This window comes from Gorilla gorilla, chromosome 4, assembly GCF_029281585.2.
Source record: "Gorilla gorilla gorilla isolate KB3781 chromosome 4, NHGRI_mGorGor1-v2.1_pri, whole genome shotgun sequence".
NCBI classification, from domain to species: Eukaryota; Metazoa; Chordata; class Mammalia; order Primates; family Hominidae; genus Gorilla; species Gorilla gorilla.
In genome coordinates, this window is record NC_073228.2 from 33,489,670 (window position 1) to 33,504,239 (window position 14,570).

Consider the following 14,570-nt stretch of genomic DNA (forward strand, 5'->3'; position numbering starts at 1 on the left):
GTGGGGCTCCATTCTGGGTATCACATTTTAAAAGGGATATTAACAAACACAAGAGTGTGGCCACAGAACAGTCAGAGGTCTGGAAACCATGTCATATGAGAACAGCTGAAGGAGCTGAGAGGCTCAGCCTGAGAAAGGCAGATGGAATGGAGAATTTGATAGCTGCCCTCAAATACCTGAAATATTGCAAAGTGAAGAGAGTCAGCTTACTTGTCTGCCCTAGAAGACTGATTAGTGACTAGAAATTGCAGAGTAACAGATTTTTTATTCAATAAAGCACAAACCTAATAGCCACAGCTATCTGATAAAGGGAAACAGCTGCCTGCCTTTACACTTACTTTAGTAATGGTTACTGCTGCTCAGGCAGTGGCTGGATGATTCCCTGTCTTGGGCATTTGAACGGGGGCGGAAGATAACCCAAAGGCCTCCTCCAACTCTTGAACCTGTGATTCTATTAGTGGGAAAATATTAAGAGGGGAAAAAATCTCTTTTCACTCTAGCTGGCTTTATTTTCTCTCTCATTTTACATATTTTGTTTTGACTATCCACCAAATGAAAACAGAAGAATCCCTAAACAATGTTATTTTGGTTCAACCAGCATCCAGCGAGCACTGACAACGTCCAAAGCACTGTGCTAGGGGCTAGAGGTACCACAAAGAGGGATAAGATGGCTCTGCAGCCTATAAGGAGTTTCCAGTTGGGTCGGGGGGATGGTTTCTGCTTAATAGATTGACAAACATGGTCTTAAATTTTGAGGTACTTAAATTATTTACATATTTCACTTAGGAGAGAGTTTCGGGAAATGAAGATAAGATGATAAAATAAATGATGGTTTTGAAAGGGACACCAATCAAAACTTAAGTAAAATGCCTTTTTTTTTACTTTGGAGCAGTATAGCATAGTGGTTGAAAGCAGAGTCTAAGGCAGACTGAGTTTAAGGTCAGAGTCTAGCTCTGGGAATTATTAGGTGTGTAATTTAACTTCTCTGTGCCTCGGTTTCCTCATTGCTTAATGGGGATGGCAGTGGTAACTACCTTATATAGTTATGGGAATTAAATGAGTTAAATTATAGCACTTAAACCAATGCCTGGTCCATAGAGAACACTCTTGTTAGTGCTAGCTATTATATGGTTTTGTTGTTGTTGTTGTTGTTCGTTTTTTGTTTTGAGTACAGTCCTGTTTTCTTGGCTGTTGTGTATACGTTTTGATTCCCCAAATAATTGTTGTTACAGGGAGACAAATATCAAAGATCAAAAAGTTGGTGAAGAGAAAAGAAAAAGGGAAGATAGCATTACACCAGAGAGAAGGAAATCAGAGGGTGTTTTAGGGACTTCTGAAGAAGGTATGAATTAATGTATGTTTATAATGTAGTCTGTAGTCCTTGGGCTTTGATGTGCTTCAAAGTTATTTAGAAATGTTTCCCAGATGCTATACATAATCCTCCTACCTTTGATAATTTATTTTTCTTTGCAGTTCAGCTCAGGTTTTCTGTTAATTGCCAATCATAGCTTTATCACAAAAACAGTAATAACATCCAGTTCTATTTCCAAAGCAAGCTTTTGCCCAGTCTCATCATCATTATCTTGCACGTTGTCTGGGGAGACGTTTTGCTTCTTCTTTTTTTTTTAGACAGTTTCGCTCTTGTTGCCCAGGCTGGAGTGCAGTGGCACGATCTCGGCTCATCACAACCTCTGCCTCCTGGGTTCAAGTGATTCCCCTGCCTCAGCCTCCTGAGTAGCTGAGATTACAGGTGGATGCCACCATGCCCAGCTAATTTTTGTATTTTTAGTAGAGACGGGGTTTCACCAGGTTGGCCAGGATGGTCTCGATCTCTTGACTTCAGGTGATCTGCCTGCCTCGGCCTCCCAAAGTGCTGGGATTACAGGTGTGAGCCACTGTACCCGGCCGATGTTTTGCTTCTAATTGTCCAACGTCTTCCAAAGAGTTTTAAATTTAGCTCACATAGATGCTTCAAAATCCAGTAATAAATCATATTTTATGGAATTTAAATGGAGTCTACAAGTAATGTGAAAATTATAAATTAACCTTAATTTTAAAACTATTTTGATAGATCTTGAAGGCTTCTGATATGCCCTTTACAATGATGCTCTCCCATATTTAAGTTCTTCCTACTCAGGAAAGTAAGAGACTTTAACTCTTTGAGATCATCTGGTATTCCTTTCACCTCTTCCTGATTTCCTTCTCATTCTCCCCATCTCTGCCCTGCTTTGTGCCCCAGAATGCTGACCCTAGTGGACTGCATCTCCTGGGCTTCCTGTTTGCCAATGACAGGCCCCAGCAGAAGATTAGTGGGGCTAGAGAGAATTTGGGGTATTACTTTGCCTCACTGCTTACTTCAGCACCTTGTGCCTGGTAGAAGTGGTGTCCCTCCACAAGTGCGGCATCTGTAGGCAGTCCATTCTTCCCAATTCCAGCTCTCATTAAGGTCTAGTAACTGACCTCTCATCTCCAACACTCAGTTCCTTCAGACTTAGGCTTCCCACTGCTGCTAATCACTGGATGCCTTGACATTCCTTGTTTGTTCCCTTAACTCTAAATAAACCTCTGTATGTAGTCACTTCACTAAGGATCTTTATTTGAACCAGCCATGGGTACATTCTGTTTCCTCCAGAACCCTGACTGCACAGGGCCCAGAACGTGTAGGCATTTAGCTATTAATAGTATTGATTTCACTGAGAAGATAATACAGGGACTTTGTGAATTAGTGTCATTAGCGCCCATTGCTGTGGCAGAAAACTATAGAATGTTAGGAGGGGAAGCCCATTAACTGTGTTTTTAGAAAGAGTCTATCTGGCAGAGTATAACAACCATTGTAGGTAAAACAGTCTACTCTAAATTAGAGGGAGCACTAATATGAATACTGGCACCCTTTGACCTAGAAATTAATCATGTTGTTTTTTCCTTCCTCTTATATTTCATCAAGATGAACTAAAATCCTGTTTTTGGAAGCGACTAGGTTGGTCCGAATCATCCAGGTAATGAAATATCAGATGTTTGTAGATCAAAAGTCATGTTTATAGACAACAGAAGCAGACTTAAAAACATTTACCAGTGTCTAAATACACATTAATGACAAAGACTCCAATTTAGACAAAGTTGCTTAATTTTTAAAATGTTAGTGTTTATAGTTAATTAAACTATAAAGTGAAATTAATGCCAACTTTGATTCAATAAGTGATAGAGTCAGCATAAGAACAGTTTTAGGCCAGGCACGGTGGCTCATACTTGTAATCCCAGCACTTTGGGAGGCCGAGGCGGGCAGATCACCTGAGGTCAGGAGTTCGAGACCAGCCTGGCCAACACGGTGAAACCCCGTCTCTACTAAAAATACAAAAATTAGCCGGGCGTGGTGGCAGGCGCCTGTAATCCCAGCTACTCAGGAGGCTGAGGCAGGACAATCGCTTAAACCCGGAAGGCAGAGGTTGCAGTGAGCCGAGATCGTGCCATTGCACTCCACCTGGGGGATAAGAGCAAGACTCCGTCTCAAAAAAAAAAAAAGAACAGGTTTAATATGGAGAGAATACAGAAGATGCTGCTGTCAATTGCTCTGTAGTCATTTTGCATTTCCATGACACACTGTTGGTTATAATCGCCCTTGATTATAAAGACCAAAATTCCTTTCCCTTGAATTTAATTGAATAGAAAGAGGATGTGGTTTGTGTCTTTAAAAAACACACATACCAACTCGAAACTTCCTTTTTTGTTCTTTAAAAAACATGTGCATAGGATAATCGTGCTGGATCAGAGTGACTTGTCAGACTGACTGGAATTGGATCATAGATGGACTCCTGGCCTGAGTTTGAGTGTCCTGGTTGTAAGCTCCTTTCTTCTCTTTCTGCTTCAGTTGCTGTCAGGGCAGCATTTCCAGTTCTGTAAGTCTCACTTTGTTCAGCTGCCACAATAGACATCATCATTTGGCCCTCTCTGTTAGCAGCACATTCAACCATTTGTTTTCAGTCAGATTTCTGAAAAGTGAGAGGTAGTTTTGATTGTAAAAATTTTTGGTTGTGCCTAGAATGGCTTTGGTTTTGTTGATGTTAATTTTCAAAAACTTTAACTCTTGTTATATAATAAAATGTTTAATTTTAATAACAGATTTTGCTGTGTAAGATATATTTCTGAATTTGAGTTATTGGGAGTTGGGGGGAGAACTGCCACCCAAAGAGGCTTCAATTTCTGACAAATATGCAGCTACCGCTACCACCTATTATATATACTGGTACCAGTCATCTGTGTCTCATAACAGAACTACAGCCCATCCACTTGGCTGAGAGTGCCATATTCCCATTCCAGCTAGAATTGGCTCACACAATCAAAGTACAGGTAGTGGCCAGATGTGGTGGCTCACGTCTACAATCCCAGCACTTTGGGAGGCCAAGGCAGGAGGATGGCTTGAGCCCAGGAATTCGAGACTGGCCTAGGTAACAGAGGGAGTTCCCTGTCACTATAAAAAATTAAAAAATTAGCCAGACATGATGGTGCATGTCTGTAGTCCTAGCTACTTGCAAGGCTGAGGTGGGATGATCACTTGAGCCCAGGAGGTTGAGGCTGCAGTGAGCCGTGATTACACCACTGCACTCCAGCTTCGGTGCAGAGTGAGACCGTGTCTCAAAAAAAAAAAAAGTAAGTACAGGTAGCAGTAAAGTCCTAAGATAGTTTGAACTCATTAAGGTGAACAAATATTATCTCCATATATTTTGTATTGTACCACTAAGATCATAGCATTGTCTCTAAATTAGCCTGTTGTGACCACTGGCCAGATGCATATGTGAAGATTTTTTTTTTTTTTTGAGACAGAGTCACTCTGTCACCCAGGCTTGAGTACAGTGGCGCGATCTTGGTTCACTGCAACCACCACCTCCCGGGTTGAGGCGATTCCCCTGCCTCAGCCTCCTGAGTAGCTGGGACTACGGGCGCATGCCACCACACCCGGCTAATTTTTTGTATTTTTAGTAGAGATGGGGTTTCACCATGTTAGCCAGGATGGTCTCAATCTCCTGACCTCATGATCCACCTGCCTCGGCCTCCCAAAATGCTGGGATTATAGGCCTGAGGCCCGGCCATGCAGATTTTTTATATACCTTCATCTACCTCCAGTTTGGAATCTTCATAATGAATAAAAACATTTTACTTTCTTTTTTTTTGAGACAGAGTCTCACTTTGTTGCCCAGGCTGGAGTGCAGTGGCACTGTCTTAGCTCACTACAACCTCTGCCTCCTGGGTTCAAGTGATTCTTGTGCCTCAGCCTCCTGGGTAGCTGGGATTACAGGTGTGCACTACCACAGTGCACACTACCACACCCAGCTAATTTTTGTATTTTCAGTAGAGACGGGTTTCACCATGTTGGCCAGGCTGGTCTCGAACTCCTGACCTCAAATGATCTGCCTGCCTCGGCCTCCCAAAGTGCTGGGATTACAAGCGTGAGCCACTGTGCCTGGCCATAAATAAAAACATTTTCTTAGAAGCTATGTGCTGTTGTGCAGTACTAGCCAGCTAACATGTTATTATTCTGTCTTGGTGAGTAAATAGTAGGTCTTTTGTTTGTGAAAACTGAATAGTTCTTGTTGTGGATGGTTATATTCATACTTCTTTTCACTCAGAAATTTTAGCCTGCACAGATAAAATGAGAAGGTATAAATCTATTTGACCATTTTAAAGTAAGGAAACAGTTGCTTGCTATGGTAACCAGAGGAAAACCACCAGAAAACAAATTAGTTTATAAATAATACCAGGTGAAGAAAAGTTTGGTTTTCTTAGAGGCAGGATCTGGCTTTGTTGCCTAGGCTGGAGTGCAGTGGCACGATCATGGTTCACTGCAGCCTTGAACTCCTGGGTTCAAGTGATCCTTCCACCTCAGCCTCCCAAGTAGCTGGTACTACAGGCATGGGCCACCACACCTGGCTTTTTTTTTTGGAGACAGAGTCTCGCTGTTGTCACCTGGACTGAAGTGCAATGGCATGATCTCGGCTCACTGCAACCTCTGCCTCCCGGGTTCCAGCAATTCTCCTGCCTCAGCCTCCCAAGTATCTGGGATTATAGGCGCCTGCCACCACACCTGGCGAATTTTTGTATTTTTAGTAGAGATGGGGTTTCACCATGTTGGTCAGGCTGGTTTTGAACTCCTGACCTCAGGTGATCCACCCCCCTTGGCCTCCCAAAGTGCTGGGATTACAGGTGTGAACCACTGTGCCTGGACATTTAAAAAAATTTTTTAGTAGAGATAAAGTCTCCCTATGTTGCCAGGCTGTTCTCAAACTCCTGGGTCAAGTGATCCTCTTGTCTTGGCCTCCCAAAGTGCTGGGATTACAGGTGCAAGCCACTGCTCCTGGCCTGGGTGAAGAAACTTTAAAGGATACAGGGATTTAAAATACACCATCTTCCTCTCAAAAAACATATTCTAATTGATGAGACAAAACCAACATATGTACAAATGAAAGGACCAATAGCAGACATATCATGATAAATGATGAGCTACATTATTACGGCATTAATTATTAGTATTCATAAAGGCTACAAGTCCTAGTATACAAGTTCCTGCTGATAAGGATTGTAATCTCCTTTATTCAGAGTAGACTCTTCTGTCTGGCCAGTGACTGTAATATTGGCCAATATTAACGATTATGTTGGCAGGTATTATTTATTGGTTATAGAGCAACTATGATGTGCCAGTTACCTTATATACATTAATCCTTTTCTTGCACATAGCAGCCCCACTGTGTTTTCTTTCTTTTTTTTTTTTTTGAGTTGGAGTCTTGCTCTGTCACCCAGGCTGGAGTGTAATGGCACAATCTCGGCTCACTGCAATCTCCACCTCCTGGGTTCAAGCAGTTCTCTCACCTCAGCCTCTGGAGTAGTTGGGACTACAGGTGCGTGCCAGCACGCCCAGCTAATTTTTGTATTTTTAGTAGAGACAAGGTTTCACCATGTTGGCCAGGCTGGTCTCGAGCTCCTGACCTCAAGTGATCCGCCTGCCTGGGCCTCCCAAAGTGCTGGGATTACAGGCGTGAGCCACCATGCCCGACTACTGTGTTTCTTTAGTATGCTTCTTCTCCCACTCTCATCATCTATTTCAGACTTCCATCCCTCACTTTGCATAAACTCTTTTTTTTTTTTTTTTTTTGAGACGGAGTCTCGCTCTTTCGCCCAGGCCAGACTGCAGTGGCGCGATCTCGGCTCACTGCAAGCTCTGCCTCCCGGGTTCACGCCATTCTCCTGCCTCAGCCTCCTGAGTAGCTGGGATTACAGGCACCCGCTACCGCGCCCGACTAATTTTTTTACGTATTTTTATTAGAGATAGGGTTTCACTGTGTTAGCCAAGATGGTCTCGATCTCCTGACCTTGTGATCCGCCTGCCTCGGCCTCCCAAAGTGCTGGGATTACAGGCGTGAGCCACCGCGCCCGGCCTGCATAAACTCAACGGATGACTTTACCTCCAACTTTACAGAAAAAATAGAAGCCATCAGATGGGAATGAACTCAGCTGCCTGCCACCAAACCAAAACTACTAACACGGCCACATCTATCTGTGCAGAACAGAACAACAGTTGTAGGTGAAGCAGTCTGCCCTGCACTAGAGATGGACTTATTCTACACCTATTCTTTTCACTTTCCTTCCTGTTATACTGAAGGAGGTGTCCCTCTTCCTGTTATACTGAAGGAGGTGTCCCTCTTCCTGTCCTTGGCCAATATCATCTTTTGTCCATTCAGGGGTATCCTTCCCAGCTTATAATTTCTCTTTTCAGTAGCTTCAACCCACCCCTCATTTTTTTTGAGACAGAGTTTCACCATGTTGCCCAAGCTGGATTCAAACTCCTGGGCTCAAGTAATCCTCCTACCTCCGTTTCCCAAGGTGCTGGGACTACAGGCTGTTGTCACTGAGCCTGGCTGCTTCTTTTCTTTTCATCAGCATTAACACACTTGGATTTTCCTAACTTTGAAAAGCGTTTCCTGGATCTCACCTACTTTTCCAGCTACTGTCTAATCTCTCTACTCCCATTACCACAAGAGTTCTTGAGAGAGTTGTCTACACCTGCTGTCTTTAGTGCCTCACCTCCCACTAGCTCCTCAGCCCATTAGATTCTGAATTCTACTCCTTCCATTCTCTAGCAGTCATTTAAGATCACAGTGACTCTGTCGGGTGCCGTGGCTCATGCCTGTAATCCCAGCACTTTGGGAGACCAAGGCAGGTGAATCACCGGAGGTCAGGAGTTTGAGATCAGTCTGGCCAACATGGCAAAATCCTGTTTCTACCAAAAATACAAAAAAATGAGCTGGGTGTGGTGGTGCATGCCTGTAATCCCAGCTACTCAGGAGGCTGAGACAGGAGGATCGCTTGAACCCAGAAGATGGAGGTTGCAGCAAGCTGAGGTCCTGCCACTGCACTCCAGCCTGGGCAACAGAGCTTGACGGTGTCTTAAAAAAAAAAAAATCACAGCGACTCTTACTCCTAAATCTGATGGACACTTTGGCCTCCTTGTCATTTGCTCTTTGCCTACTCCCTTGGCTTTCCTGATGTCACACTCTGGTTTTCCTTCTCTCTTGATTACTCCACCTCAGCCTCCTTTGGGGGTTCCACCTCTATCTTTTGTCACTGCAAGTTCTTCTCCTAAGAGACCTTGTTCACTCCCATGGCTTCAGTTAGTGTCTATATATACACTGACAGCTCCCAGATTTGTATTGTAGTCTAGGACTAGATTTCTCTTCTTAGCTGATATTACTACCCATATATTTGATGTCTCCACTTGGACTGAACTCATAGTCTTAACTTTCTCCACCTCCAGTATTCCCCTTCTAATCAGTGGTATTGCTGTCCAGTCAGCCACTCTAACCAGAAAATAACAAATTTTACAGGAGTCATCCTTGACTCTCCTTCCATTCCTTTACTCCTTACATAAAAAAATCAATTAGGCCAGGTGTTTTGGCTCATATCTGTAATCCTAGCACTTCGAGAGGCCGAGGTGGGGGCATTGCTTGAGGCCAGGAGTTTGAGACCAACCTGGTCAACATAGCAAGACCCTGTTTCTATAAAATATTTAAAAATTAGCTAGGTGTGGCGGTATGCACCTGTAGTTCTAGCTACTCGAGAGGCTGAGACAGGAGGATTGCCTGACCCTAGGAGTTCAATGCTGCAGTGACCCATGATTGTGCTACTGTACTCTAACCTGGGCAACAGAGCAGGACACTGTCTCAAAAAAAAAAAAAAAATCAATCATTGGCAAGGCACAGTGGTGCACACCTGTACTCCCAGCTATTCAAGAGGCCTCTAAAATCTATGTCTTTTATACCCATTTCTTTCCATTTCTATTGCCACTACACTAATCCAGACTATAATTAATTCCTCCCTGGACCATTGCAACAGCCTCTTGAAGTGGCTGCTCCCATCCAGTCTCACATTCAACAGATCTTTTTTGAATGACTCCTATGTTCCACGCACTACTTTAGGTGCTGGGGTGATTGCGAACAAAGCAGAGTCCCTGCCGTCCTGGAGTTAAATGAACAAACGGTAAATGCTAGGAAGAAAATAAATAGGTTACAGTGATCATTGGGTTGGGGAGCAACTTAACATTAGCTAGGGCTCTTCAAGGGAAAGTTGATCTGAAGAAGTGACCCTTGAGCTTTGATTGGAATGATGAGAAGGAGCCAGTCTTGTGACTCTGGGAGATGAACATGCCAGCAAGGGAATGGCAAGTGCAAAGGCCCCACAGGAAACACCAAATTAGAGCCGCAGAAGGCCGGTTTGGTGGAGGAGACTAATCTGGGGGGAGGCTGGTAGAGTAGAATAACCTGTAGGGAGGCTGACAGGAGATGAAGTGAGGCTGGAGACTGAGCAGGGGAATTATAGACCATGGCAAAAAGTGGAAATCCAGTGGAAGGTTCTAAATAAGAGGACAGAGTGGGGTAAAACAAACTGAGTTACATTTTTTTCAAGATTTCTTTAATACTCTCTCTTCTCTAATTTTGTCTCTACAATGATCTTTTTAACATGAAAAAAATTTGTTTTATTTCCTTGTTAAGATCTTTGCCCCTAGCTCTTAGACATAACTGGATTCCTCTCAGTTCTTCAAATACCTCATGGCACATGCTGTTCTCCCTGCCCAGAATGTCCTTCCTCATAGGTACCTCATTGTTCGGTTCTTAATTTACTTATACTTCACTTCCTCAGGGAGTTTTCCTGAAGTCTATGAACCTTAGACTAGGTTAGGGCCCTCTGTAAGATACTCGCATTTTTCCTTGCCTGCCCTCTCCCTGCCGACACACATAACCACATTTTTTTTTTTTTTTCCTGAGATGGAGTCTCGCTCTGCCACCTAGGCTTGAGTGCAGTGGTGCGATCTCAGCTCACTGCAACCTCCACCTCCCAGGTTCAAGCAATTCTTCTGTCTCAGCCTCCCAAGTAGCTGGAACCACAGGCGCGTGCCACCACACCCGGCTAATTTTTCGTATTTTTAGTAGAAATGGGGCTTCACTGTCTTAGCCAGGATGGTCTTGATCTCCTGACCTCGTGATCCGCCAGCCTTGGCCTCCCAAAGTGCTGGGATTACAGGTGTGAGCCACCGTGCCCAGCCCGTAACCACATTTTTATTTCATAGCATGTAGCACACTTAAAAGCTAATAGAATGTTCTACCACCACCTGTGGTACATACAACTGTTAAGTTCCACAAGGCCAGGGATCATGTCTGGGTGGTTCATTGAGGTATCCCCAGATCCTGGCACAGAATCTGCACATATTAGGTGCTCAACAAATATTTGGTAACTGAGTATTTTTAATCCTCACAATAATCCTAAAAGTTGGATATTATTACTACTTACAAAAGAAGAGACTACCCAAAGAGGGTTCCATGACCTTCCCAAGATCATACTAAACATTAATTTGCGTACTTACAGTAAAACACAGTAGCTTATGTTGGAGTGTCAGACAAGCAAGCCCTGCCTCAGCCCTTCCACCAACAGCTTACCCTGAGATGATAGTTTAAGAGTGCCCTAAGCAAAGTTTCAGGACTGTGAATGAACCAAGGGCCGACTTCAAGTTAAAACTCATTGCTATGGTTTGAATGTTTATCCTCTTGAAACTCAGGTTGAAACTGAATCCCAGTGCAATAGTATTAGGAAGTGGGCCTTCAAGAGGTGATTGGGTCATGAGCGCTCAATCCTCTTGAATGTATTAACCCATTAATGGATTAATGGGTTATCATGGAAGTTGGCTAGTTATAAAAGCCACTTTGGTTCTCTCTTGTGAGCCCCTTTTGCCCTGTGAAGGCTTCTACCATGTTATGATGCAATAAAAAGGCCCTCACCAGATGTGGCCTCTCAACCTTGGACTTCCCAGCATCCAGAATTGTAAGAAATACAATTTTTTCTTTTTCTTTTTTTTTTTTTTTTGAGACAGAGTCTCACTCTGTCATCCAGGCTGGAGTGCGGTGGCACTATCTTGGCTCACTGCAATCTCCACCTCCCAGGTTCAAGTGATTCTCCTACCTCAGCCTCCTAAGTAGCTGGGATTACAGATATGTGCCACCATGCCTGGCTAGTTTTTGTATTTTTAGTAGAGACGGGGTTTCACTATACAGGCCAGGCTGGTCTCAAACTCCTGACCTCAAGTGATCCGCTCGCCTCGGCCTCCCAAACTGCTGGGATTACAGGCATGAGCCACCGCACCTGGCCAAATGCACCCTTTTATTGCTTATACAGGGCAGATAGCTCTCCCTTGCTTATACAGGGCAGATAGCTCTCCCTGCCATCCCCCAACTGGATGTGCTACTACCAAGGTCCAAGTTGGTCAGGGGCAGGTCTCCTGACTCCTACATTTCTTCTTTTTTTTTTTTTTTTAAGAAATGACCCAGTCTTAGGTTTCTATTATAGCAACAGAAAGCAGACTGACACTGTGGTGACACGTCCTTTATGAACCTCATCCCAATCTCCACATCTATTCTATGGGTTTTGTGCCAAGTTTTTAGAATGTACTAAGTCCTTCAAGATGAGAAAGCAGAGAGAATACGTAGCAAGTTCTAGACCCATAGATGATTTATAAACATTGGTTCACTGTTGAATGAAATTACTAGAGTACCCTTGGAAAGTTTGGATTATTAGAAATTTTCAGAATAAGGCCAGGCACAGTGGCTCATGCCTGTAATCCCAGCACTCTGGGAGGCCAAGTCAGGTGGATCACCTGAAGTCGGGAGTTCGAAACCAGCCTGGTCAACATGGTGAAATCCCCCTCTCTACTAAAAATACACAAATCAACTGGGCGTGGTGGTGCATGTCTGTATCCTAGCTACTCAGAAGGCTGAGGCAGAAGAATCGCTTGAACCCAGGAGACAGAGGTTGCAGTGAGCCTAGATCATGCCACTGCACTCCAGCCTGGGCAATAGAGTGAGACTGTCTTTAAAAAAAAAGAAATTTTTGGAATAAATTTCAATTGCTCTTTTCCAAATACATTACTTTTGGCTTCTTTCTGAATGCTAATGGTAATGTTGTGTACTCATATATGTTGGTATTGGAAGTGGGTTATAGTGAGGTGCCCCCCAAGAGCTCAGAAATAAGTTGGTCCTGTGGGAGTTAAATAAGTAAAATCCACTCTCCTACTGGATACTACTAATTGTATAGTAGAGTAAAATTAAAGGACTTTTAATAAATGCATGGTTGAAAACAATGCTGCAAAAGAAGAGTAAGGAGGAGGGACTTGTCCTACCGTATACTAAGGTGTAGTATAAAGCTGCAATAAACAGTATGGCATTGGCATAAGAATGGTAAGAATTATAGAACATAATAGAGAGTTTCTAGCCTGGGCAATATAGTGAGACCACATCTCTACAAAAAATTTAAAAATTAGCTGGGTGCGGTGGCACACGCCTGTGGTCCCAGCTACTCGGGAGGCTGAGGTGGGAGGATCACTTGAGCCCAGGAGGTTGAGGCCACAGTGAGCTGTGTTCACACCATCACACTCCAGCCTGGGTGACAGAGCAAGATCCTGTCTCAAAAAAACTCAAAAAACCCAAATAGTCCAAAAAACATACCAAAGTATAAAGTTTGGGAATTAAGAATGTAAAACTTCTTTACTGCAAATAATGTCTGGACAAGGATAAAGTCAACAAACTGGGTGGAAATAATTGCAATATATTGGATAAACAAAAAGTTTATATCCCTAATATACAAAGAGTTCTAATAACCTGTAAGAAAAAGACAAACACCTTAATAGAAAAATAGACAAAGAACAATTCACAAAAGAAGCTGTACAGACAGCCAATTAGCATATTAAAAGATGTTCAGTTTAACTTGTAATCAAAGAAATGCAAATTAAAACACGGTTGTTTTTTACCTCACTGATTGCGGAGGACAAGTATTGATAACATCTAAGGTTGCTGAGAGTATGGGGAAACAGACATCTTCATTCACTGTGTTGGGGGTATAAATTGGTACTACCTCTCTGGAGGATATTTGTCAGTATGTATTTTAAATGTGACTACTTTTTGACCCAGAAACTCCATTTAGACCAGTATGACACAGATTCTATTGTACATATGAATCACCTGAGGGTCTTTCTTGTTAAACTACTGATTCTGACTAAGTAGGTCCGAGGTGGGCCCCAAGCTCCTGAATTTCTAACAAGCTCCCAGGTGGTGCTGATGACGCTGGTCCACGGACTACACTTTGAATAGAGAGGATTTAGAGAACTTTATACCCTGGTTGCACATTAGAACCATCTGAGGCATTTAAAAAAATACTGGTGCTCAAGCCTTACCCCCAAATTATCTGATTCATTTTGTCTGAGGTGGAGCATGGGCTTTGAAAGATCTCCAGGTGATTCTAATGTGCAGCCAGGATTTAGAACTATTGTCCTAAGGAGAAAATTGGAATATACACAAATATATATTTATAGTAATGTATGTTTATTGCAACATTGTTTATAATATTGAAAAATTAGAAACAACCCAAATGAGGTGGGCTACTCAGTAGGCTGAGACAGGAGAATCACTTGAGCCCAGAAGCTTTGAGGCTTTAGTGTGCTGTGCTCAGGCCTATGAACAGACACTGCACTCCAGCCTGGGCACCATAGCAAGAAAAAAAAGAAACAACCTAATGTCCAGCAGTAAAGGACTCATTTAAAACATTCTGGAACAACCACAAGTGGATTAATTAGAAATTACATCATAGATATAGATTTATTGACAGAAAGGTACTCATAACATGTTATGGAATAATGCTAGTACTAGGATGCTGGGAAGTTTATAATAAGACTATGTAAATTTATAATCAAATATCTACATATGGTAAATGCATAGAAAGAAATGTGGAAAGATGCTTATTAAAATAGTAAAGGGGTCCTCTTAGGTGATTTCAACTTTTTATAATTATTTGTAAAACTGTTTTCTAATTTTTTAAGATATTTATTTATTTATTTGCTGGAGATGGGATCTCACCATGTTGCCCAGGCTGGTCTCGAACTCTTGAGCTAAAGTGATCTGCCCACCTCAGTTTCCCAAAGTGTTGGGATTACAGGCTGGGCCACCACACCTAACCAAAGCTGCTTTCATTTTGGGGAATAGAAAGGG

General features: G+C 42.8%; 1 protein-coding gene across 6 annotated transcripts in view; it reads left to right on the forward strand.

The window, feature by feature from the left end:
• TEX14 (testis expressed 14, intercellular bridge forming factor) overlaps nucleotides 1-4,115 on the forward strand; it is a 142,594-nt gene extending 138,479 nt beyond the window's left edge. For all 6 annotated transcript variants that reach the window (XM_055386735.2, XM_055386733.2, XM_055386734.2 and 3 more), the window contains 3 exons: nucleotides 1,233-1,342; nucleotides 2,945-2,996; nucleotides 3,748-4,115. In XM_055386735.2, the coding sequence (XP_055242710.2) occupies nucleotides 1,233-1,342; nucleotides 2,945-2,996; nucleotides 3,748-3,784 (199 nt within the window). In that variant the 3' untranslated portion in view covers nucleotides 3,785-4,115. The remainder of the gene's footprint in view (nucleotides 1-1,232; nucleotides 1,343-2,944; nucleotides 2,997-3,747) is intronic.
• Nucleotides 4,116-14,570: the final 10,455 nt, after the last annotated feature.